We start from the raw sequence: 27244 nt of genomic DNA, 5'->3' as shown, positions 1-27244 counted from the left end.
ACTTATCTCAATTGAACTATATAATATAAGAGTAGCAATAAAGTCCGGTCGGCACACCTAAGATTCCAAAGCAGTGTTCTGATTTATTGCATATGTCAACACAAGAGACAATCGTTTCGGAGCCACAGCGGGTCCCCTTGTTCAGAAAAGTGCAGACATATCACTATACAGTATGTCTAGTCTACACTACAGTATTTTCTGAAGAAGGGGACCAGCTGTGGCCCCGAAACAATTGTCACTTGTGTTGACATATGCAAAACACTGCATTGGAATCATAGGTGTGCCGACCGGACTTTATTGCTACTGTTTTAATTGATGGGTGTTGTGGCTTGGCACCCAAGTTGAGCACTCAACCACTACAGAATAACTTGTGTCTATATAATATAAGAAAAATAGATATGCATCCTTGGGCGCCTCCTACCCCCTTCCCGCTTTACAAAATGGCTATGCGATTGCTATTGCGATTTTGGTGTACACTAGCCCAATGTCTCTCACTCAGATTGTGGATGTTGTCCATCAATATGGAACAGTAATGACTGGAGAGGTGAAGCAGTTTCAATACCCCCAAAAGATCGAGTCTCCTGTGAAAGATGTAGTTTCTCATATCAAACACCAGGTGGTGACATATAGCCAGAAGCAGTAAGCAGGAAAAGACAGAGCATACAAACTGGAAGTTCTGGGTTAGAGGTAACAGGAAGTGAAAGGCAGGCATTTCTGGAACTGGCAGCAGAAGAGGTGATATTTTTTGCTTAATCATAACAATACAATACAATAAATGATAACATGGCCTGTGAGCCACTGGTGTATGGAGTAACTATATTTTAACAAATGGATAATCATTACTATTTGAAGTATTTTCACTGTATATACCTAAGATTGCTCATAACTTTCCCTGAATACTGGAGACGGGAGGGTTTGCCACTCAGCCGGTATTTGACTGGCATGGCCGGTATCTTAATTAGAAAGCCAGTGTTGTTGTTTCTTTTTTCTCTAGCAGTGTGGTGAAATTTTTTGCAACTTTATAAGATTCTGCAACTGGTTGCAATAATTGATAGGTATTATTATCAGAAAGTGCAACCCAACCTACCCTATTCTCACACAGAACGCTCTTCTGTCAGGCAACTGATAACATCCCCCCCCCTCCCGAGGTAACTAATAACCCCCTTTGCTGGGAAACCAATAACCCCCCAGGAGGTAACTAATAACTCCACCGCCTCGTATGGGCAACTAATAACCCCTTCCTGAAGGGAACTAATAATCCCCCTTGGTGGTCAACTAATAACCCCACCTTCTGAGGGAACTAATAACCCCTCCAGAGGTAAGTAAAACACCCCCTTAGTGAACCCCTTCTTGTTGGTCAACTAAGCACATGCTCAGTTATACACTGTCTGTACAGTGCACATGCACAGTACAGCAAGTTGCAAAATGTAATCTCTTTCATCACACCAGCAATGGAATTGTATTTTCCCCAGTGCAGTGGAGATGTGGACTGCACCAAGTGTTAGGAGCAAAGGGGGTGATGCTAAGTTCAATTTGAAAATATAAATATACTTTTTAGATCAGGCTAGACTACAGCCTCAGAGCCGGGCCGAGGCAGAGGCAAGAGAGGCTCCAGCCTCAGGGCGCAGTGTAGGAGGGGCGCACAACTCACTCAGCTATCATTCCCCTATTGTGTTTGAAGCAGAGACAAATTAGAAAAGAGGACACATGGCAGTGACTGCAAGTCAGATAACTAGAGACTAAGGCTACTTTACACACCAGGGCGTTACAGGCGCACGTTAGTGCAGCCTGTAACGCAGCCCACCGCACAGCACTACAAAGTCAATGAGGCTGTTCACACTGCCCACGTTGCGTTACACAGTAATGCTGCACGTTCGGGCAAAGTGCAGCATGCTGTGCGTTCTGAGCGGCTTAAGCCGCGTTAGACTGTTTGCACATGCTCAGTGGGGCGCGAGAGGAGGCGGGGAGATGCCGCTACAGTAGCCGCGCACATGGCTACTTAATATGCACTGCACTGGCGGCTGCTGATTGGCCGGCGGGACCACATGATGCGGAGTGTCTCACTTTGCATCACGAGGTCCCGCCGGCCAATCAGCGCCACTCTGGTAGACCTTATGCGGATAGAGCCACCTAACGCGGCTCACTCTAACGTCCTCTCCCGCACCACCATACGTTGCGTTAGGTGCACATTATGCGACCTTAACGTAGCACCTAACGCAACGTCTTAGTGTGTAAGTAGCCTAAAGGTGTTGGGGGGGGGGGGGGGGGGGGCTTGGGCACCTCTTAGTCTAATAGCAATCAGTGTGTGAGAGCTGGGAGGGTGCTGCACACTTTGGTGTCTCCGCCTTGGGTGCTGGAGGACCTTGACCCAGCTCTGTACAGCCTGTTGTATTTCTTGCTTTTGTGACCCACTGTGTGCTGAGCTGATAGCAGTGATAAACTTCAAAGGGAAAGGAACGTCCAGCAACCCCCTCCCCCAGGAAAGTGAGGAGGACAGCAGGAGAAGGAGAGAGAAAGATTCACTTGGAGGAGCTGTATAAGGGGAAATTTCTGCCAATATCTGCTGTGCATGCATTGTGTCAGGGCCGGATTTGTACTCTTTACCGCCCTAGGCCACTGTCACTAGCTGTCCCCTTCAGTCTAGATAGTGAGATGACCTCTCCCCTTTTCCCTCCAGTATAGGTAGCCAGATGATTCCTCCCCCCTTCCCTCTAGTAAGTCTTCTTGCACACAGGGACGTTACAGGCGCACGTTAGTGCAGCCTGTAACGCTCCCCCAACGCACAGCAATGTAACACAAGTGAGCTGTTCACACTGCCCACGTTGCGTTACATTGTAACGCAGCAAAGTGCTGCATGCTGTGCTTTCTCCGCGGCTAAGCCGCGTTAGACTGTTTGCACATGCTCAGTCATGTTGGGGAGGAGGGGAGGGAGAGCGGCCGGACACATGGCTAATTAATATTCACTGCACTCAGTGACGTGCAGTGTTTACTTCCTGGAGCGGCCGCTCTGTGCGGCGATCGGCCGGGTGGGACCACGTGATGCCGCATGCGTCCAAGAGTGTGCATCACGGACGCCAGAGTGAGCTGCACAACGCGGCTCACTCAGACGTCCACACCAGAGAGCACCAGGTGTTGCGTTAGGGGCACGTTATGTGCCCTATAACATCCCCTAAACGCAACGTCCTGGTGTGTAACTAGCCTATAGGTAGCCTGATGACCCTCCCCTCAGTATAGGTAGCCAGATAACCCCTCCCCCTTTCCCTCTAGTATAGGTAGCCTGATGAAGCCCCAGTATAGGTAGCCAGATGACCCCTCCCCCCTTTCCGTCTAGTATAAGTAGCCAGATGACTCCCTTAATCCCTCCTGTGCCCACTACCCCTTTCACTATAAGTAGCCAGCTCGCCTTCAAACCGCAGCAGCCATCAGTGTCACTCATTTCTCCGCTCTCCAGTGCAGAAGCTTCCTCTTCCTTTCGGTCTCCAATGTTGCCCAAGTCCATAGCTGCCGGCCACAATGCAAATGTGCACAGAGAGCAAGGTGGCTGCTGCACAGGCGGCTAGCAGCAGAATACCGCGGTCAGGCGCTCGCCTGATCTCCCTGCATTGCAGCATTTGCAAGCTTCCAAATGCTACACCAGTTTAGCCTGCTGCTTTGGTGCCCTTGCTCCTGTGGTGCCCCAGGCCATGGCCTAGGTGACCTTGGCCTAAATCCGTCCCTGCATTGTGTGTATATGGGTATGTGATGTGTTTGTGTGTGTGTATATATATATATATATATATATATATATATATATATATATATAACCGGTATATAGAGAGAGAGAGTCCAGGGGGAGTCCAGCAGCTCACACAGGCCTAGTAGGTTGTTGTGCACGCAATCGGGGCGGCCAAGACCCCAAGTATAAACGAAAACAATGTGGAATTGCAGCACGCAGCTCTTCTTTTTATTAGAGCAAACAAATTAATGCAAACAGCAGCAGACAGTTTCGGTCGTCCCCGACCTTCATCAACGGCGCGACGAATAGCGGCGGATCGGCGGTTAGCGGCGGCGATCGCATTGCACACGCAGCTAGCAAAGTGCTAGCTGCGTATAGCAAATAAAAATTATGCAAATCGGCGCAGCGGGGCCTGAGCGGTGCCTTCCGGCGGCATAGCCCGTGCTCAGCACGGGCTTACCGCCAGGGAGGTTAAGCTCCAGGGCAAACATTTCAGCAGTGAAAGGGTGTTCTTTCACTACATTTGGCTTTTTGGATAAGCTGGAAAAAGGGGCCCTGGAGTAAATGGAAGTGAGCAGTTGGGACTTCAATTCACCAGGCTATCCAGACTTTTGAAGAAGCCTGGCTAATGAATTGCCTCATTAGGCTTCAGGCAAAACCCTTTAAATATGATGTCTCCAGTGTTACTCACTCGCTCTTCCTGCGGATCTGCCTGCATGCAGTAAGGAGAGAGCCAAACACAGTGAGTAACCAAACAAACTGTTTTAGTAGAGCTGGATGCTAGATCCTCTGTATTATATAGAGAGGGAAACTATGTATGTTAGTTAGAGCTGGACAGGCTAGGGTTTATTTTTATGTTTTGTTTTCTGATGTACGCCTGTGTTTTGGTTAAATCTGAATAAAGCTGATGCAGTCAGCTTACAACTTGGTCTGATGACTGTTAAAAAGAATCTGAAGCCACGGAAGTGCACAGGGGCAGCAAAATCCACGACCAAGTTGGTAGTGGATTTTGCAAGGGGATTTTGGGGGGTAAAGACCGCTCGTTATGCAGCGCAATAGGGGCGTTTTAGCTGCAGCATACATGCCTCATAGGGATATAAGCTAAAAAGACATTTTTATTTTGGCTTCAGATTCTCTTTAACTGTTGTTTCTGAGACCAAACTGGTCCCTGCAATCTGCCTAAACCCCCAGAGACTGCACTATTTGGACTAGTTACCTTACTATGTATATGTGTGTGTGTATATAGGTATGGCATTGTATGTGATGTGTTTGTTTGTGTGTTCACAGCAAAGTCCTTGTTATGCGAAACTCAGGCAACCAAAAGTCTCAACTAACCGGCATGCCTGAGGGGATAATGGGGACTTTGTTTTGGGGGTGTTTGCAGAAACTGAAATAATTACCGGGTCTCCAGCGACGTCTGGCTCCCTTTCTGTACCTCCTAGCAGCTTCTGGCATCCATGCACAGAAGCCGGTGTGTCACCTAACCTGAAGTGGGTGGGGTTACAATGGGTGAGGTGACACCCTGGCATCCATGCACAGAAGCCGGCGTGTCACCTAACCTGATGTGGGTCAGGTTACATGGCGTGAGGTGACACCCTGGCATCCATGCACAGAAGCCGGCGTGTCACCTAGCCTGATGTGGGTCAGGTTACATAGCGTGAGGTGACACCCTGGCATCCATGCACAGAAGGTGGCATGTCACCTAACCTGATGTGGGTCAGGTTACATCTGATACTGTCATCTTTAGGAATCAAGGGACAAGCACATTCCTGGATCTCCTCTTATCTCTCTGGACGCTCTTACACTGTGTCTTTCTCTAACACCAATTCCTCCCCACGCCCACTGTCTGTTGGTGTTCCACAAGGCTCTGTTCTTGGGCCACTTCTTTTCTCAGTCTACACCCGTGGCCCGGGACAACTAATTAACTCTTTTGGCTTCCAGTATCACCTCTATGCGGATGACACCCAAATCTATCTCTCAGCTCCTGATCTGGCATCACTACTATCTAGAGTCCCTGACTGTCTATGTGCCGTTTCTGCATTTATGTCCTCCCGCTTCCTCAAACTTAACATGAGTAAAACGGAAATTGTGATTATTTTTTTTCCACCATCGCTATCTACACCTCCACCAATTGCAACCATAACGGTAGACAACACCCCAATAACCTCAACCACTAAGGCCCGCTGCTTGGGGGTTATACTCGACTCAGAGCTCTCCTTTAAAACTCACATTGCCTCATTAACCACCACCTGCTATTTCCAGCTTAAAAATATATTCCGTATCCGTCCCTTCCTCACACAAGAGGCCACCAAGATGGTTGTACATGCCTTAATCATCTCCCGCCTAGACTACTGCAACACCTTGCTCTGTGGGCTACCACAAAAAAGGCTAGCACCTCTCCAATCCCTTCTAAATTCAGCGGCCCGCCTCATTCACCTCTCCACACGCTCTACCGATGCAGCCCCACTGTGCCGTTCTCTCCACTGGTTACCCATTACCCAGAGGATCCAGTTCAAACTCCTGACTCTAACATACAAAGCCCTCCATGGGTTGTCTCCTCCATACATCTCCTCACTAATCTCAAGATATTGTCCCTCCCGCAACCTACGCTCCTCCCAAGAAATTCTCCTGGCCGCTAAGCTGATCACCTCCTCTCATGCTCGCATCCAAGACTTTACACGAGCATCATCCCTTATCTGGAACTCCCACAGCCTGTACGTCATGCTCCAAACCTGGACATCTTCAAACACACTCTTAAAACACACCTTTTCAGACAAGCTTATAACATTCTATAGCCCTTATTTACTTATCTGTCACATTGTAATCAGAGGCAAAGAATCACTGCCTCATCCATCCTCCACCCCCTAACCTAATGTGTCCCCCATTACCCATTAGATTGTAAGCTCGTAAGGGCAGGGTCCTCCTCCTAATGTTTACTGTTTTTGTCACAATATTTGTGCTGCATACATAGCACCAGTATATGATGTGTTTTTTTAACTTTTATTTGGTGTAGGTTGGAAGAGGGTGGTGTCTTGAACGGCGAGTATATCCCAAACTCTATATTTTTAACTGGAAAAGTTGGGGGGTTGCCTTATACCCCGGAATATACGGTATGTATGATGTGTGTATGTATATTCAGTAATGAGTATGTGTATAAGGCTCTATTCCACTTGTGTAGAAAACTTACCAGTTCCTGTTAGAAACACAGGAATTGGATCCTATTGTTAAAAATAGGGCCCGCTTCCACTTGTGCAAAAAAAGGGATTGGTTTCCCATAGCCACCTATGGTGCAAATCAGGGCTGCGAAGTCGGAGTCGGGCAATTTTTGGGTACCTGGAGTCAGGGGAAAAATGCACCGACCCCTAATGAATTTAAACTGTAATTAAAATAGAAAATATGATAAAATCTTCTATTTTTCAAATAATAGTCTTCATAAATTATATATACAGTAATAGCTGTGCTTAGCCCACAAAAATGAAATAAACCAATCAAAAATAGTTACTTGTGCTGCTTCAATAAAACAGTCCCCGTATTTTTTAAGTCAGCTATACATATCTGAGACTGTATATATGATGTGTACACAGGAATATTTTATATATACTAAATAACATCTATGCTGTAAGAATAAAGCCTGATGTGTAGCTGTGTCACTAATAGAGATGGTCAATGAGATTAAAATAATTCTGCGTTGATGCTGGTTTATGCAAATTTATGCACTCCTTTTGCTTATGAAATTAAATCTTTTAAAATGTTAAATTTTGGTTTGATGACTATGAATTAAAGGGTACCTGAGACGGATGAAAAGAAAGTTTTATACTTACCTGGGGGTTCCTCCAGCCCATTTAGGCTAATCAGTCCCTCGCTGTCCTCTTCCACCACCTGGATCTTCTGCTATGAGTCCTGGTAATTCAGCCAGTCAGCGCAGTCCGGCCACATGCTGCTTCCACAGCCAGGAGCATTCTGCATCTGCGCAGGTGTAGTACGTTCCTGTCGGCGGAGTGTGTGCATGCGCACTGCGCCCGACTGGCTCAAGTGACTGTACTCCTAGCAGAAGATCCAGGTGGCGGGGGAGGACAGCGAGGGACTGATTAGCCTGAAGGGGGCTGGAGGAAGCCCGAGGTATGTATAAAACTTTATTATATCTCAGGTTTACTTTAAGTTACACAGTAGCACTATACTTGACATATGTACTCCACACAGAGCAGCAGGAAATCCACTTAGAATGTTGTGCACATTGAACACAGAGGTGTTGTGCATGAAGAATGTGTAATGGAGGAAGAATCCCCTCATTCTCCTACAGAGTACCTGCGCATCACTCCTATATGTACCCACAGTTACATTGCCTAGCCTAGGGCCTGATAAGTACTCTTACCAAGGACTAGTTTTAGGCCTCGTTCACATCTATGCAGCACATATGGCCTTGCGATGATCGGAATGCATACAATCACACGCCATCTGCGCTTCTACCTGCTGCACTGCTGATCCCATCCATTGACAGTGAATGGGTCAGCTCTGCGCTTGCGGACAGAATGCATGCAGCAGTACACAAGCGCCTCATAGCGCATCGTACTGCTGGGCAGCGCATTTGATGTGAACGGCAGAAGGGCTGACTATATTCTTCTGCCGTTCTTGCATGTTACCACGTCATACGTGCTTCCAAATGCGCACGGAAGCGTGTATGATGTGAACGAGGCCTAAGTCTATGACTAAAAGTATTAGAGGCAGAAGATCATCAGGATGCCACAGAACTGGTATTGTTTAAAAGGGAATAAATATGGCAGCCTCCATATCCCTCTCAGGTTAGTGGTCTTTTAAAATTCCTAAGCGTTGGCAGTTAAGAGATGCATTTTTATGTTACATACTTTCAATCAACAAGATTGTAATATGCAAATTAGAGGAGTCGGAGGATTTTTGTACCGACTCCACAGCCCTGGTGCAAATGCATCGGTGGAAGATACTGGCACTATATCAATTAATAATAATAATTGGCTGAAATTACATGCAGCTGAGTGAAAGCAAGGATTGGGTAACCCCACATTTGTCATATTTAACACATGGCAGCGTTATCTGGTGGCCAAAAACAGTTTCAGGTCTCTTTTCAGCCCAGCAATATACTATACACTAGACTATTTTATATTTATAGTCTCAGTCCTTTAGTGCTAAAATGTTTTGTATTCATTTTTTTTTAAGGTTGAAGAGCAGTTTGTTTTCAAAACAGAGGGTAAAGAAGAAACAAGAGAGTAGAATGTGACTAGTGATCAGCAATCTGTAGAAAGTGACATGATGAGGACAATTAAAGAGGAAGAAGAGATGAATATGAGGAGTGATCAGCAGTCTATGGAGGAGGTCGACATGATGAGGACAAGTAAGGAGGAGGAAGAAGAGCTGAATGTGAGGAGTGATCAGCAGTCTATGAAGGGGGGTGACATGAGGACAGTTAAAGAGGAAGAAGAGATGTATGTGAGGAGTGATCAGCAATCTATAGAGGGTGACATGAGGACAATTAAAGAGGAAGAAGATGAAACGTATGTGAGGAGTGATCAGAAGTCTATGGAGGATGGGGACATAAGGACAATTAAAGAGGAGGGATGTTCTCCAGATATCAGTGAAGGTAAGTAGGAAAAAGATTGTAAACATGTTTCACATTCTGATTTTATGTCTGGGAGTGTAACATAAGCAGAATGATCCTCATAATGATTGCAGAAGATGAGGATGGAGTTTGTAAGGCAGATCACAAAAGAAAAGATGCCTCTTGCAGGAAGGATTTCATAAATTCAGTCATTATTAGCAAGGAATTACAGATTTATTCATTCATTCTAAGAGATGCTGTTCATCATATGAAAGGCCCATCTCCATTCCTCAGTATAACATCATAGCACCAACAAATGAGCAGGAGATACTGTACACCATATGAAACGTCCATCTCCATTCCTCAGTATAATATCATAGCACCAACAAATGAGGAGGAGATACTGTACACCATATGAAAGGCCCATCTCCATTCCTCAGTATAACATCATAGCACCAACACATGAGGAGGAGATACTGTACATCATATAAAAAGATCTCCATTTCTCGGTATAACATTATAGAACCAACAAATGAGGAGGAGATACTGTACACCATATGAAAGGCCCATCTCCATTCCTCAGTATAACATCATAGTACCAACAAATGAGGAGGAGATGCTGTACACCATATGAAAGGTCCATCTCCATTCCTCAGTATAACATCATAGTGCCAACAAATGAGGAGTAGAGTTGGGCCGAACCTCCGATTTTAGGTTCGCGAACCGGGTTCGCGAAGTTTCGCGTAACGTTCGGTTCGCGTTAAAGTTCGCGAACCGCAATAGACTTCAATGGGGATGCGAACTTTGAAAAAAAAAAAAATTATGCTGGCCACAAAAGTGATGGAAAAGATGTTTCAAGGGGTCTAACACCTGGAGGGGGGCATGGCGGAGTGGGATACATGCCAAAAGTCCCCGGGAAAAATCTGGATTTGACGCTAAGCAGCGTTTTAAGGGCAGAAATCACATTGAATGCTAAATGACAGACCTAAAGTGCTTTAAAACATCTTGCATGTGTATACATCAATCAGGTAGTGTAATTAAGGTACTGCTTCACACTGACACACCAAACTCACCGTGTAACGCACCGCAAACAGCTGTTTGTGTAGTGACGGCCGTGCTGGACTGGTGCGCACCATGGCGAGAGTGCAGGTTTTGGTGGCTTTACAGCCCATATGGTCGCCTGGCTGATGTAGCTGAATGACAGAACAGTGACTGTCCAGCTGATCAAATTTGGTCTGACCACAATGAAGCAACGACCTTATTATCTTTTGTGTGCCCCCCGAGACACTCCTCTAGGCGCCGGTCATTGCTTCATTGTGATACGCAAGCCCCTTCACCACGGCAAGGTAATGATCACGAAGGGGAATGGGCGCATGTACATGCCTTTTCTTTTGTTGTTGCAGCTGCCCGCAGTGCAGCCAGAAAAATTAGGCAGTCATGTACACGCACCAGAAAAATTATTACAGCGGCCGCTGCTAGCAGCGGCCTAAAAAATTCAGCAATCCGCCTGGAGTCCCGGACCCTGTTGGTGGTGGCGGAGAAGGTAGTCAAGCGGCCTGCAGGCAGACATGCTGTGTGGAGGGACTGGGAGCGACTTAGTCTTCTTGGGGCAGGCCAGGCAGCCAGTCACACGGCGTGCAGGCAGAGATGCTGTGTGTGCGGGGACTGACTTAGTCTTGGGGCGAGCAGCAGCCCTCCTGGATCCATGCCTCATTCATTTTGATAAAGGTGAGGTACTTAACACTTTTGTGACTTAGGCGACTTCTCTTCTCAGTGACAATGCCTCCAGCTGCGCTGAAGGTCCTTTCTGACAGGACGCTTGCGGCAGGGCAGGAGAGAAGTTGGATGGCAAATTGGGACAGCTCTGGCCACAGGTCAAGCCTGCGCACCCAGTAGTTCAAGGGTTCCTCATCACTGTTCATAGCAGTGTCTACATCCACACTTAAGGCCAGGTAGTCGGCTACCTGCCGTTCCAGGCGTTGGTGGAGGGTGGATCCGGAAGGGCTACGGCGAGGCGTTGGACTAAAGAACGTCTGCATGTCCGACATCACCATGAGATCGCTGGAGCGTCCTGTCTTTGACTGCGTGGACACGGGAGGAGGATTAGTGGCAGTGGTACCTTGCTGGCGTTGTGCTGTCACATCACCCTTAAAGGCATTGTAAAGCATAGTTGACAGCTGGTTCTGCATGTGCTGCATCCTTTCCACCTTCAGGTGAGTTTGTAACAGGTCCGCCACTTTGTGCCTGTACCGAGGGTCTAGTAGTGTGGCCACCCAGTACAGCTCATTCCCCTTGAGGTTTTTTATACGGGGGTCCCTCAACAGGCAGGACAGCATAAAAGACGACATCTGCACAAAGTCGGATCCAGTACCCTCCATCTCCTCTTGCTCTTCCTCAGTGACGTCACGTAAGTCAACCTGCTCCCCCCAGCCGCGAACAATACCACGGGAAGGTTGAGCAGCACAAGCCCCCTGCGACGCCTGCTGCGGGTGTTCTCCTGCCGCCGTCCCCTCCTCCTCCTCCTCCCCCAAAGAAACACCTTGCTCATCATCCTCTGAGTCTGACTCATCTTCTGCACACGACTTCTCTTCTTCCTCCTCCTCCCCCCTCTGTGCTGCCGCAGGTGTTGAGGAAACAGCTGGGTCTGATGAAAATTGGTCCCATGCCTGTTCCTGCCGTAACGGTTCCTGGTCACGCTCATTCGCAGCTTCATCCGCCACTCTACGCACAGCACGCTCCAAGAAGTAAGCGTAGGGAATTAAGTTGCTGATGGTGCCCTCACTGCGGCTCACCAGGTTGGTCACCTCCTCAAACGGCCGCATGAGCCTGCATGCATTTTTCATCAGTGTCCAGTTGTCGGGCCAGAACATCCCCATCTTCCCAGACTGTTTCATTCTACTGTAGTTGTAGAGGTACTGGGTGACGGCTTTCTTCTGTTCTAGCAGGCGGGAGAACATGAGCAGGGTCGAATTCCAGCGAGTCGGGCTATCGCAAATGAGGCGTCTCACCGGCATGTTGTTTTTCCGCTGAATTTCTGCAAAGCGTGCCATGGCTGTGTAAGACCGCCTCAAATGCCCACAGAACTTCCTGGCCTGCTTCAGGACATCCGCTAAGCCAGGGTACTTTGCTACAAATCTTTGAACAACTAGATTCATGACATGTGCCATGCAGGGTATGTGTGTCAGCTTCCCCATATGCAAAGCGGCAAGCAGATTGCTGCCGTTGTCGCACACCACGTTGCCTATCTCCAGGTGGTGCGGGGTCAGCCACTCATCCACCTGTTTCTTAAGAGCAGCCAGGAGAGCTGCTCCAGTGTGACTCTCCGCTTTGAGACAAGACATGTCTAAGATGGCGTGACACCGTCGTACCTGGCATGCAGCATAGGCCCTGCGGAGCTGGGGCTGTGTAGCTGGAGAGGAGAACTGCCACTCAGCCAAGGAGGAGGAGGACTACGAAGAGCATGTAGCAGGAGGAGAGGAGGTGGCAGGAGGCCTACCTGCAAGCCGTGGAGGTGTCACAATTTGGTCCGCTGCGCCCTGCTTGCCATCGTTCACCACCAGGTTGACCCAATGGGCTGTGTACGTAATGTAGCGGCCCTGCCCGTGCTTGGCAGACCAGGCATCCGTGGTCAGGTGTACCCTTGACCCAACGCTCTTCGCAAGAGATGACACCACTTGCCTCTCAACTTCACGGTGCAGTTGGGGTATAGCCTTTCTCGAAAAATAAGTGCGGCCTGGCATCTTCCACTGCGGTGTTCCGATGGCCACAAATTTACGGAAGGCCTCAGAGTCCACCAGCCGGTATGGTAACAGCTGGCGAGCTAACAGTTCCGCCACGCCAGCTGTCAGACGCCGGGCAAGGGGGTGACTGGCCGAAATTGGCTTCTTCCGCTCAAACATTTCCTTCACGGACACGTGACTGCTGCTGTGGGCAGAGGAGCAGGAAGCGCTCAAGGGCAGAGGCGGAGTGGAGGAGGGTGCCTGTGAAGGTGGAAGGGATAAAGCGGCAGAAGCAGATGATGCACCTGAAGGAGGAAGAGGAGAAGGAGGGTGACTTTTCTTTTGTGTGCTGCTGCTGCTTTTGCTCAGGTGGCTATCCCATTGCTGTTTGTGCCTTTTCTCCAGGTGCCTTCGTAAGGCACTTGTCCCTACGTGAGTGTTGGCCTTTCCACGGCTCAATTTTTGTTGGCAGAGCGAACAGATGGCTTTGGTCCGATCTGAGGCACACACATTAAAAAATGTCCACACCGCTGAGCCACCCTGGAATGTGGGCACTATGGGGACCTCAGCAGCTGATGCTGAAGGGCAAGTTGGCTGGCTGTACATAGGTGGCGATACATGGTGCCGGACACTGCCACCAGCTGTTTCTGACGAAGAGCTGCCCCAGCTTCTTTCAGCAACTTCTCTCCTCCTACTACTCTCTGACTCCCCCTCTGAACTGTCCCCCTCTTCATCTCCTCTATTGGGAACATACAGAGGATCCCTATCATCGTCATCATCGTAATCATCCTGCCCAGCTTCGCTTGCCTCAGACAAATCCAAACATGCACCATCAGTAGGTCCTTCATCCTCCTTACACGTTACATCCATAGTGTTGCCGCGTAACTCAGACATATGAGCTGGTGAAAATTCATCTGGCTGTAACAACAATGGCTGTGCATCAGTGATTTCAACACTAAATAATTCTTGCGAAGTGTCAAATGCAGCGGAAGTGGTGCTAGTAGTAGCGCTGGTGGCTGAGCAAGATGAGGTGTTCTGTGTCGCTAAATACTCAACCACGTCCTGACAATCTTGGGAGGTGATGGGACGTGCCTTCTTCCGAGCACTGTACTGTGGGCCAGGTCCACACGAAATTACATTTACACGACCTCGCGCAGACCTGCCGGGTGGCCTTCCTCTGGCTCTGGCACTACCTCTTCCTCTACCTGTTTTGTCCATATCGGGTATGCACGGAGTGGTATATCACACTGCGTGCACTCACGTAGGTAGCTGGGTTCACTTAACTGCACAGGTATGCGCACTGATGCGGTGGGTTCACTGAACAGAACAGGTATACAGTGGCGGGTTCACAGAACAGGTATGCAGTGGCAGGTTCACTGAACAGAACAGGTATGCAGTGGCGGGTTCACTGAATAGTACAGGTATACAGTGGCGGGTTCACTGAACACAACAGGTATGCAGTGGCGGGTTCACTGAACAGAACCGGTATACAGTAGCGGGTCCACTGAACAGAACAGGTATACAGTGGCGGGTTCACTGAACAGAACAGGTATACAGTGGCGGGTCCACTGAACAGAACAGGTATACAGTAGCGGGTCCACTGAACAGTACAGGTATACAGTGGCGGGTTCACAGAACAGGTATGCAGTGGCAGGTTCACTGAACAGAACAGGTATGCAGTGGCGGGTTCACTGAACAGTACAGGTATACAGTGGCGGGTTCACTGAACACAACAGGTATGCAGTGGCGGGTCCACTGAACAGAACAGGTATACAGTAGCGGGTCCACTGAACAGAACAGGTATACAGTGGCAGGTTCACTGAACAGAACAGGTATACAGTAGCGGGTCCACTGAACAGAACAGGTATGCAGTGGCGGGTTCACTGAACAGTACAGGTATACAGTGGCGGGTTCACAGAACATGTATGCAATGGCAGGTTCACTGAACAGAACAGGTATGCAGTGGCGGGTTCACTGAATAGTACAGGTATACAGTGGCGGGTTCACTGAACACAACAGGTATGCAGTGGCGGGTTCACTGAACAGAACCGGTATACAGTAGCGGGTCCACTCAACAGAACAGGTATACAGTGGCGGGTTCACTGAACAGAACAGGTATACAGTGGCGGGTCCACTGAACAGAACAGGTATACAGTAGCGGGTCCACTGAACAGTACAGGTATACAGTGGCGGGTTCACAGAACAGGTATGCAGTGGCAGGTTCACTGAACAGAACAGGTATGCAGTGGCGGGTTCACTGAACAGTACAGGTATACAGTGGCGGGTTCACTAAACACAACAGGTATGCAGTGGCGGGTCCACTGAACAGAACAGGTATACAGTAGCGGGTCCACTGAACAGAACAGGTATACAGTGGCAGGTTCACTGAACAGAACAGGTATACAGTAGCGGGTCCACTGAACAGAACAGGTATGCAGTGGCGGGTTCACTGAACAGTACAGGTATACAGTGGCGGGTTCACAGAACAGGTATGCAGTGGCAGGTTCACTGAACAGAACAGGTATGCAGTGGCGGGTTCACTGAACAGTACAGGTATACAGTGGCGGGTTCACTGAACACAACAGGTATGCAGTGGCGGGTTCACTGAACAGAACAGGTATACAGTAGCGGGTCCACTGAACAGAACAGGTATGCAGTGGCGGGTTCACTGAACATGTATACAGTGGCGGGTTCACTGAACAGAACAGGTATACAGTGGCAGGTTCACTGAACACAACAGGTATGGAGTGGCGGGTTCACTGAACAGTACAGGTATACAGTGGCGGGTTCACAGAACAGGTATGCAGTGGCAGGTTCACTGAACAGAACAGGTATGCAGTGGCGGGTTAACTGAACAGAACAGGTATACAGTAGCGGGTCCACTGAACAGAACAGGTATACAGTGGCGGGTTCACTGAACACAACAGGTATGCAGTGGCGGGTTCACTGAACAGAACAGGTATACAGTGGCGGGTTCACTGAACACAACAGGTATACAGTGGCGGGTTCACTGAACAGGTATACAGTGGCGGGTTCACTGAACAGAACAGGTATGCAGTGGCGGGTTCACTGAACAGTACAGGTATACAGTGGCGGGTTCACTGAACACAACAGGTATGCAGTGGCGGGTTCACTGAACACAACAGGTATACAGTGGCGGGTTCACTGAACACAACAGGTATACAGTGGCGGGTTCACTGAACACAACAGGTATGCAGTGGCGGGTTCCCTGAACAGAACAGGTATACAGTGTCGGGTCCACTGAACACAACAGGTATGCAGTGGCGGGTTCACTGAACAGAACAGGTATGCAGTGGCGGGTTCACAGAACAGGTATGCAGTGGCAGGTTCACTGAACACAACAGGTATGCAGTGGCGGGTTCACTGAACAGGTATGCAGTGGTGGGTTCACTGAACAGGTATGCAGTGGTGGGTTCACTGAACAGGTATGCAGTGGTGGGTTCACTGAACAGGTATGCAGTGGTGGGTTCACTGAACAGGTATGCAGTGGTGGGTTCACTGAACAGGTATGCAGTGGTGGGTTCACTGAACAGGTATGCAGTGGTGGGTTCACTGAACAGGTATGCAGTGGTGGGTTCACAGTACAGGTATGCAGTGGTGGGTTCACAGAACAGGTATGCAGCCAGGAACAAGCTAAGCCTAACTAATCTTTCCCTCTGAGAGACAGTCTGCAGCAGCTCGCCCTACTCTCACTAATGCAGGCACACTGGGCCTGCTGACTGTGATGTAGAGGGTCAAAGTTGACCCTCCATGTGCATTATGGGGCGAACCGAACTTCCGCAAAGGTTCGCCTGCGGGACGCGAACGCGAACCACGGAAGTTTGCATGGAACCGTTCGCAGGCGAACCGTTCGGCCCAACTCTAATGAGGAGGAGATACTGTGCACCATATGAAAGGTCCATCTCCATTACTCAGTATAACATCATAGTGCCAACAAATGAGCAGGAGATACTGTACACCATATGAAAGGTCCATCTATATTCCTCAGTATAACATCATAGTACCAACAAATGAGGAGGAGATACTGTACACCATATGAAAGGTCCATCTCCATTCCTCAGTATAACATCATAGTGCCAACACATGAGCAGGAGATACTGTACACCATATGAAAGGCCCATCTCCATTCCTCAGTATAACATTATAACACCAACAAATGAGGAGGAGATACTAAACATCATATGAAAGGCCCATCTCCTTTCCTCAGTATAACATCATAGCACCAACAAATGAGGAGGAGATACTGTACACCATATGAAAGGTCCATCTCCATTCCTCAGTATAACATCATAGTACCAACAAATGAGGAGGAGATACTGTACACCATATGAAGGACCCATCGCCATTCCTCAGTATAACATCATAGCGCCAACAAATGAGGAGGAGATACTGTACACCATATGAAAGGCACATCTCCATTCCTCAGTATAACATCATAATACCAACAAATGGGGAGGAGATACTGTACACCATATGAAAGGCCCATCTCCATTCCTCAGTATAACATCATAGTGCCAACAAATGAGGAGGAGATACTGTACACCATATGTAAGGTCCATCTCCATTCCTCAGTATAACATCATAGTACCAACAAATGAGGAGGAGATACTGTACACCATATGAAGGACCCATCGCCATTCCTCAGTATAACATCATAGCGCCAACAAATGAGGAGGAGATACTGTACACCATATGAAAGGCACATCTCCATTCCTTAGTATAACATCATAATACCAACAAATGGGGAGGAGATACTGTACACCATATGATATGCCCATCTCCATTTTTCAGTTTGACATCATAGAACCAACAAATGAGTGTTTTCACCTCGTATTATGCCTCTGTGTGTTACATTAATAGTATTTTAATTCTTATATTGGTGCTTTTTATTCTTTTGCTGTGACTATATGAGATTTATTCTGCAAGATGAACATACATGACCTCTGAGGACAGAATATGGATGTTTATTTTCATGTTCTTGTTATTTCTCAGCAGATGGGCACAGTGTTGAAAATATCCTGAAGAGGAGTTTTCCTGTATTGGCAGGAGATAATGACATCACCCAGCATCCTCCAGGAGTAAATCCTTGTAATCCTGAGGAATCTTCTGATAGGTCACATCCAGTGGGCCTAAATACCCCTCCAGGAGGTCACCGTGAGGAGAAGTCACATGACCTGTCTGGTTCTGAGGAATCTTCTGGTAAATCTCATAGTGTCAGACATGGAGGTGAGAATATATTTCCATGTTCTGAATGTGATAAATATTTCACAAAGAAGTCGAGTCTTATTGTCCATTTGAGAAGTCACACTGGTGAGCGTCCTTTTCCATGTTCAGAGTGTGGGAAATGCTTTAGTTTAAAACAAAGCCTTGAGAGACATCAGAGAAGTCACACAGATGAGCGGCCATTTTTATGTTCAGATTGTGGAAAATGCTTTAGTTTAAAACAAACCCTTGTGAGACATCAGAGAAAGCACAACAATCAGTGGCCATTTTCATGTTCAGAGTGTGGGAAAGGTTTCACTCAGAAAGTAAGCCTCCTTGCCCATCAAAGTGTTCACACTGCCGTGTTTCCTTTTTCATGTTCAGAGTGTGGGAAAGAGTTTATTTGGAAAGGAAAGCTTCTTAGACACCAGCAAATTCATATAGGAGAGCGTCCTTTTTCATGTTCAGAGTGTGGGAAGTGTTTCATTCAGAAAAAGAAATTAACTGAGCATCTGAAAATGAACACAGGTGAGCATCCTTTTTCATGTTCAGAGTGTGGGAAAGGTTTTATTTGTAAAAATAAATTAATGGATCATCAGAGAAGTCACACAGGAGAGCGACCCTTTTCATGTTTAGATTGTGGAAGAAGCTTTAGTAGCAAAAATAACCTACTCAGACACCGGACAACACACACTGGTGAGCGGCCTTTTGTGTGTTCAGAGTGTGGGAAAGGCTTCAGTCAGAAAGGAAGCCTGCTTAAGCACCAGATAACTCATAGAGGAGAGCGTCCCTTTTCTTGTTCTGAGTGTGGGAAAAGCTTTGCGGCTAAAGCAAATCTAAGCAGACATCAAAAGACTTACACCCACTGATACTGCTGACATATACACCATGGGACATAATTATCAATCAAGGAGACCTACTGCAAACCATTCTAGGTGCCGGGCTGCGCCCCCCCTCTGGTTTTTATCCAGAAATACCTGGATTCAGAGTTTTATTCCTGGAGTTGGATTCGTACTAAAATTCTCTGGCTCCAACGCCTGATAAATGTAAACTGTAAAAGAAAAACATTATGATAAAATGTTCTATTTCTCAGATAAGTCATCATAACTTGTGTATATACAGCAATAGCAGTGCCTATTCCAGAGAAATGAAATAATGAACTAATCAAAAAACAGTTTCTTGAGCTGCTGCAATAAAGCAGTCACCATACTTTTAAAATCAGATATACATATCTGATTGTGACTATACAGTATATATTTAATATCTATCTTGGCTGAATGAAAAGCCCAATAAGTAGATGTGTCACTAGTAGGATTATTATTATTTAGTATTTATATAGCACCAACATCTACCGCAGTGCTGTACAGAGTATATTGTCTTATCACTAACTTTCCCTCGGAGGAGCTCACAATCTAGTCCCTACCATAGTCATGTCTATCATGTAGTGTATGTATTGTAGTCTACGGCCAATTTAAGGGGAAGCCAGTTAACTTATCTGTTTGTTTTTGGGATGTGTGAGGAAACTGGAGTGCCCGGAGGAAACCCACGCAGACACGAGGAGAACATACAAACTCCTTGCAGATGTTGACCTGGCTGGGATTCGAAGCGGGGACCAAGCGATGCAAGGCGAGAGTGCTAACCACTACGTCATCGTGCTGCCCATGGTGAATGAGATGCAAATAATTCTGTGTTGATGCAGGTTTATGTAAGTTTTGTATATAAATATGTGCAGCTTGCAGGAGTTTGATCCTTTTTCAAGCTGCATACATTGTCATACAAAATTTGCATACTCCTGCATCCAAAATTTGTTTCTTTTTGACCTTCTTAAAGAGAACCCGAGGTGGGTTTGAAGAATATTATCTGCATACAGAGGCTGAATCTGCCTATACAGCCCAGCCTCTGTTGCTATCCCAAACCCCCCTAAGGTCCCCCTGCACTCTGCAATCCCTCATAAATCACAGCCACGCTGCTGACAAACAGCTTGTCAGAGCTGGCTGTGTTTATCTCTATAGTGTCAGTCTGCTGCTCTCCCCGCCTCCTGCAGAACTCCAGTCCCCGCCTGCATCCCTTCCCTCCCTGCTGATTGGAGGGAAGGGACGGGGGCAGGGACCCGAGCTATGCAGGAGGCGGGAGAGCAGCTGAGACTGACACTACTGATGTAAACACAGCCTCACAGCACGGCTGTGATTTATGAGGGATTGCAGAGTGCAAGGGGACCTTAGTGGGGTTTGGGATAGCAACAGAGGCTGGACTGTATAGGCAGATCCAGCCTCTGTATGCAGATAACATTCTTTAAACACACCTCGGGTTCTCTTTAAGTCACTATAGCGACATCCAGCAGGGCTATTTTGCAAACTGACCTTCATATGTCATTTTAATATGTATTTTAGTACATTACAAAAGAGTAATCCCTCTTTTTTTTTTTTTTTATACAAGCTGCAATTTGTTTAAAGAAGTGCATTTGGGTGTGAGCTTAAAGTGAACCTTAACTGAAAATAGTTAAAAGAATTTCACTTGCGTTGGGCTTTCACCAGCCCCCCTGCAGCATGCCGAACCGATCCTCTGTTTCCCCATAGCTGCTTCAGTTGACAGAAATTAAACAAAGCTGTGGCGGAGGATTGGTTCGGCACGCCGCAGGCACAGGACGACTGCGGGGATGAAGGGGGGGGGGGGGGGGTTGTTAATCAAAGCCCCAGGTAAGTGAAACTCTGGTAATTCTTTTCAGTTAAGGTTCCCTGAATGTGCCTTCACCCTCTAAATGTACTCCTATCAAGGACTAGTTTTCTATTTAAAGGGAGCCTAAACTGAGAGGGATATGGATGTTTCCTTTTAAACAATACCAGCTGCCTGACTCTCCTGCTGACCAATTTGCTGCAGTAGGATCTGGATCACACACCTGAAACAAGCATGCAGCTAATCCAGTCTGACTTCAGAGCACCTGGTCTGCATGCTTGTTGAGGGGCTGTGGCTAAACATATTAGAGACACAGGATCAGCATGAGAGTCAGGCAACTGGTATTATTTTTAAAAGAAAAAACCCATATCCTTCTCAGTTTAGGTTCCCTTTAACAGATACTTTACAGCTATTTCCTAAGTTTAGTTAAAATACATCTCTGGTGTGTATAAAGAACACAGAGGTACGCTAATGCTTAAAAGTTGGAATGTCCTAACACATTGGGCTTGATTTATGAACAGTAACGCGCTGCATCAGTGCAAGTTAAATGGCCTGTCACCGGGGGTGGCGCGCTCCCTTCTCCTCCTCTTGGTCTTGTTGGTGGTCAGGTCTCTGCATCTCTCGGTAACTCGGCGGCTAGAGAGTTACTGCAGCAACAGTAAGGAGGAAGGGCGGGGGTAGTGGGTCTTATAAGAAACCGGTAAAAAAAGGGGGGGGGGTGCTTGAGCATCCAGAGCTCCCCCTTCCTCCCCATACACATGCCTGGCCTTGTATAAAGAACACACATGGGGTCCCACCCACATACTTACAGCCCTCCAGCCCCCACACACAGGATCACAGGGGGTCCCACCTACACACAACCCTCCAGCCCCCACACACAGGATTACAGGGGGTCCCATTCACACACAGCCCTCCAGCCCCCACACACAGACAGGGGTCCAACTTACTCACAAACCTCAGTGCAGAATGTGATCAGTACACAAAGGCCTCATCCTTGTCACAAACACATCATTTTTGTGGAGAATTTTTGAAATCGGCAACCAATATCTTCACAGAATATTGCTGCATATTCATTTGTAAAGTTTGTTATTGTAAAGCAAGTGTATTTTTTTTCTCCTGTATTATTTTGCTTTGTTGTAGGGTTTTGTTTTGTTTTTTGTTTTTTTGTTTTTTTTGGATTTAAAAGATGAAATAATAAAATAAGTGATCTATGTTCTCTATTGGTGCCTGAAATTATTTTAATTGCTCTGCTGTGTCCACTGGGGAATAATCCCACCAGTGGTCCTGTGGTCACAAGCCCCACCCCAATAAGAAGCCCCACCCCTTTCTGTGTGTCTTAATGCTGACCCGAGGTAAAGCTACTTATAATAAGCACAGTGCTATGGTCATGCTGGATGTACCATGTAAAAATGGCTTCACCACAGGCGCCAATAGTAAAAACTGCAATAAGCCATTATTATGGTGATTATAGCAGGTGCCTAATGTGTGCTATTTATTATAGACGCAGAACATTTATATTGCGCTTTTCTCCTGGGGGACTCACAATGCCAGAGCTGCAGCCACTAGGGCGCACTCAGTGGGAAGTAGCAGTGTTATGGAGTCTTGCCCGAGGTCTCCTTACTGAATAGGTGTTTGCGGGGGGGGGGGGGGGGTTGGCGCGCCATTTTTATAGGTATGCCATGCTGGATCCACATACCTCTGTGCATTGGACTAAAAGGAAACAGAGCACTCTATAGTGTGAAATCAAGGGGGATGTTTATTGCACAATAAAATGGCTACTTACTGGATAAAAACTTGTATCACGCATATAAAAGTAGTAAGGCTGGATCTCCTCTGAATGGTAGATGTAGGCGGGCTGTGGCCAGCAGCGCGCTGTCCGGTCACTGGGACAATCAGCAGCAGAGAGGTGGGTGGATCCTGCATCTTGTGTGCCCTCAGCGTCATTACGCGTTTCAGCGTGCAACGCCTTCATCAGATGTCACTCAAGCCTGCTAGAGCGCAAGACAGACTATCTCATTGTTGGAACACTACCTCTGTGCATTATAAATAATAGTAAGGTGCACTCCTTCAATTAACAGTACTTATGTTCTCCTCCAATATTTGGATCGCTTTGACCTCAGGTTAGGTGTCACACCCTTCAGATAAATTATTAGTAAAATGGTCTAGTGCTCTACAAGTCCTTGCACTCTATTGTCCACTTGGTGCAGTTCAATGATATGCACTCTACTTCGCACAGTTCTTCAATACATAATGCTCTCATAATACCCTCACCAGAATCCAATGCTAATCGATTACAGATCAACCAATGTGTTTTTGGCCCAGCCAGTATTCTCTCTCCTACTTTGTATCTTCAAATTGGCTTAAAAAGAAAAGAAACACAAAAATGGTGTATTATGTTCAATCAGTCCACATCCGTGGTGCCCATACACATACAATGCGCTCACCAGATATTTATGCCAATCGATAACAGATCAGCCAGTATGCTTTTGGCCCAGCCAGTACTCCTTGTCCCAGAGGATATCTTCACTCACTCGCAGATATATAAAGAACCTATATGGAATAATATCCAATAAATCACCACCTTAAATGCACCCATACATGCAATGTGCTCACTAGATGTCAATGCCAATCGATCACAGATCAGCTCAAACAGTTTGTGGCCCAGCCAGTATATTTTTGTCCCCCAAATGTGGCTTCAGTCACTCAAAAACAGAAATAAACACTTCTATGGTGTAGCATGTCCAGTATATGGACCCTTCAATTATCCATACCACATGCAATGCCCTCAACAGATGTTATGGCCAATCCCAAGGATCAGCTATAGCATTTTTGGCCCAGCCTGCAACCTTCTCCACATCAATAGCCTCCTCCACATTGTCAGCCCATAGAAAAGAAACACACAGCTCTTTGGTGCAGTATGTCTGCACTGTTTAAACACCAGCAGTTGACACTTCATAAACAATGATGCTAGTCCTGAGGTAGCTCACATGAAGAAAGGAGTTTATATTTAGTTACAGTGACAAGATTTTTCTGGGTCCAACCTGGGGGAGGGGAGGGGGGGGTCGCCACGCCGAAAAATGGGCATGGGGGCGTTTGCGGCGTAAAATTCTGTCACTGCAGCGGAGCGGGTGAGGGTTTGGCCGGGTGATTAGAAGCCTGCAGGGGGCAGATTAGGGCCTGATCTGATGGATAGGAGTGCTAGGGGTGACAGGTGGTGACAGGAGGTGATTGATGGGTGTCTCAGGGTGTGTTTAGATGGGGGAATGGATGCGAACAATGCTCTGGGGGGGGGGGGGGTCCGAGGGCAATCTGAGGGTGTGAGCGGGTGTTTGGGTGCCCGCAAGGGGTAGATGAGGATCTGATCTGTTGGGTATAATGGGTAGCAGTGACAGGTGGTGACGGGGTGATTAGAGGGGAGAACGGATGTAAATAATGCACTGGGGAGGTGATAAAGGGGGGTCTGAGGGTGCAGGCGGGTGTTTGGGTGCCCGCAAGGGGCAGATCAGGGTCTGATCTGATGGGTAGCAGTGACAGGGGGTGACAGGGTGATTGATAGGTGATCAGGGTGTGATTAGAGGGGAGAATAGATGCAAGCAATGCACTGGCGAGGTCATCAGTGGGGGTCTGAGGGTGTGGGCGGGTGATTGGGTGCCCTGAAAGGTCTGATCTGATGGGTATGATGGGTAGCAGTGACAGGGGTTGATTGACGGGTGATCAGTGGGTGATTAGAGGGGAGAACAGATGTAAATAATGCACTAGGGAGGTGTTCAGGCGGGGTCTGAGGGTGATCTGAGGGTGTGGGCGGGTGTTTGGGTGCCCGCAAGGGGCAGATTAGGGTCTGATCTGATGGGTAGCAGTGACGGGGGTTGATGGGGTGATTGATAGATGATCAGGGTGTGATTAGAGGGGAGAATAGATGCAAGCAATGCACTGGTGAGGTGATCAGGGGGGTCTGAAGGTGATCTGAGGGTGTGGGCGGGTAATTGGGTGCCTGGCCTGCAAGGGGCAGATTAGGGTCTGAGCTGATGGGTGGCAGTGACGGGGTAATTGATGGGTGATTGACGGGTGATCAGTGGGTGATTACAAGGAAGGTTAGATGTATACAGTACACAGGGGTAGTGTTGGGCGAACAGTGTTCGCCACTGTTTGGGTTCTGCAGAACATCACCCTGTTCGGGTGATGTTCGCGTTCGGCCGAACACCTGATGGTGTTCGGCCTTTTAAGTTCGGGTTCGCCCCGAACTACTAAATGGCCGCCGAACAGGGCCCCTGTTCGGCCGAATACTGCCCCCTATGGGGTCGCAGGCATAAGGGGGGAGCATGCCCCGATCGCGGGGGGGGGGGGGGGGGGGGTCGGAAATTCCCCCCACCCCCTCCACTAGCGCTCCCCCCTCTGCCCGCTTCCCCATACAAAAGTTTAAGGAAGTAAAACAGTACCGGTGGTAGTGGGTGGCTGGCAGTGGGCGGCACTATGAAGTGAGTGACTGAGGAGGAGGAGTCCGGAGAGTGACGCGTTGAGGGAGGCCGGGCAGCGTGCGGTTCAGCAGTAGTACGGTACTACTGCTGAACCGCCCGCTGCCCGGCCTCCCTCAACCACCACCATCACCACCAGGGCAGGAGGCAGCCTGTATAATACACTTTGTATACATTACAAAGCGTATTATAGGCTTTCTATGCTGCAGATCGGGGGTTGACGTCGTGGGTGGGCGGAGCCTAATGCCAGCAGATGCGCGCGATCCCCTGCAATTCAGTCCCCCAGGAGCCGCCGCCAATCGGCGTTACGCGGTCCTGGGGGAGCCACATTGCCGACGCCCATAGGTAGTGGCCGGTTGGCAAGTGGGTTAAAGGGAATGCAAGGTGAGAGACATGCAGTATGGAGGCTGACATTTATTTCCTTTTAAACAATGCATATTGGCTGGCTGGCTGTCCTGCTGAGATTCTGCCTGTAATGCTTTTAGCCATAGACCCTGAACAAGCATGCAGATCAGATATTTATGACAAAAATCTGACAAGATTATCAGTATGCTTTTTTCAGGTGTGTGATTCAGACACTACTGCCCAGAAGTATCAGCAGTACTGCCAGGCAACTGGTATTGTTTAACCTCCTTGGTGTTTTGATTCCGTGCGGCGCACGGCCGCGGGAGGTTTTTTTTTTTACCTAATTTTTTTTTTCTCATGTTGCTAGCCTATCGCTAGCTACATGATTCCCCCCTCCCTGCTCCCTCCATCCCTTCCGATCGCCTCCGGCATGAATACCTATCAAGAAAACCCGTTCTGAACGGGATTTCCTGCAGGGCTTCCCCGTCGCCATGGCGACGAACGGAAATTTGTCTTCGACGCCGTGACGTCACAGGGAGTCCCGATCCACCCCATAGTGCAGCCTGGCAGTGATTGGCCAGGTTGCGCAAGGGGTCTGCGGGGGGGGGGGATCTTTCGCGGCGGTGGCGATCGGGTAAGACATGCAGCTAGCAAAGTGCTTGCTGCGTGTATAATAAAAAAATGCAAATTGGCCCACCAGGGCCTGAGCAATCCGCCACGGTGTTACTGGACGAGCTGAGCTCGTCTGTAACGCCCAGGTGGTTAAAAGGAAATAAATATGGCAGCCTTCATGTGTCTCTCACCTCAGGTTCCTTTTATTCAATAACAGCCATTCAATACAATTGTGCATTTAGGAACATTTTGGCATTCATTCTTGGTGTTGTTCAGCACTGGAACCACTGGGTGTAAAAGCTGCATACAGGTCAACCACCGTAATATATTTAATTCAGCATATTTTCAGTGGTTAAACAACAACCGTATAGCCTTGCCTTGCATGAAGTAGTACAAGTATAGTAGTCCAAAACAAAAGGAAGCAGGTGGTTGGCACTACAGCGATTGCGATAAAGACTACTCAGTTAAAAGGACATGCAGTGTGCACTGGAGGAGACGTATACACCTCTTCTCTGGAACCTCTTCAGCGTGCTCAAGCTAGGAACATCAAACAGCAAGCAAGTAAGAAGAGCAGGAAAGCTGGCACTGCTGCAAGTGTTCAATTTATTGTAGCATACATAAAGTGCAAACGTGCATCATCTTGCAAAATGGCTGTAACGATCCGCTCAGCTGCCTGCGCAGGCAGGCAGCCTTTTGATCATTATTCAGGTCTGCATGCTGCAGGACTCTGGAAAGTAGACCTTCTGTCAGTTTTGCAGCTTGTGCTTGCTGAGGAATTTGCATACGTTGTCATGCAAATTGCCTGGCCACATTCATTGGAGGCGTGTACTATAAGTAGTATGTGTGTCCCACAATGCTTCGCTGCTCATAGAGGTTTGTTCCTGCTGGACTCAACTGGAGTGTCAGCCACTGCTAT

At 47.9% G+C, this 27244-nt stretch overlaps 2 protein-coding genes across 4 annotated transcripts in view; both read left to right on the top strand.

The window, feature by feature from the left end:
• The window catches only part of LOC137535190 (uncharacterized), a 200991-nt gene that overhangs the window by 35732 nt on the left and 138015 nt on the right, over positions 1–27244 (top strand). The window lies entirely within an intron of this gene.
• On the top strand, positions 697–19950 carry LOC137535187 (zinc finger protein OZF-like). 2 transcript variants are annotated; one of them, XM_068257001.1, is made up of 4 exons: positions 697–735; positions 6729–6825; positions 8906–9326; positions 18020–19950. In XM_068257001.1, exons 3-4 carry the CDS (start codon positions 8996–8998, stop codon positions 19093–19095), a joined length of 1407 nt encoding a protein of 468 aa, XP_068113102.1. In that variant the 5' UTR covers positions 697–735; positions 6729–6825; positions 8906–8995; the 3' UTR covers positions 19096–19950. The 2 variants fall into 2 exon arrangements, with proteins under 2 accessions (XP_068113102.1, XP_068113101.1); XM_068257000.1 differs by having other exon boundaries at positions 18017–19950.

This window comes from Hyperolius riggenbachi, chromosome 10 (assembly GCF_040937935.1).
Source record: "Hyperolius riggenbachi isolate aHypRig1 chromosome 10, aHypRig1.pri, whole genome shotgun sequence".
Lineage (NCBI taxonomy): Eukaryota > Metazoa > Chordata > Amphibia > Anura > Hyperoliidae > Hyperolius > Hyperolius riggenbachi.
The sequence above is the reverse complement of the archived record's forward strand: the minus strand, read 5'-3'. Positions and strand labels throughout refer to the sequence as shown.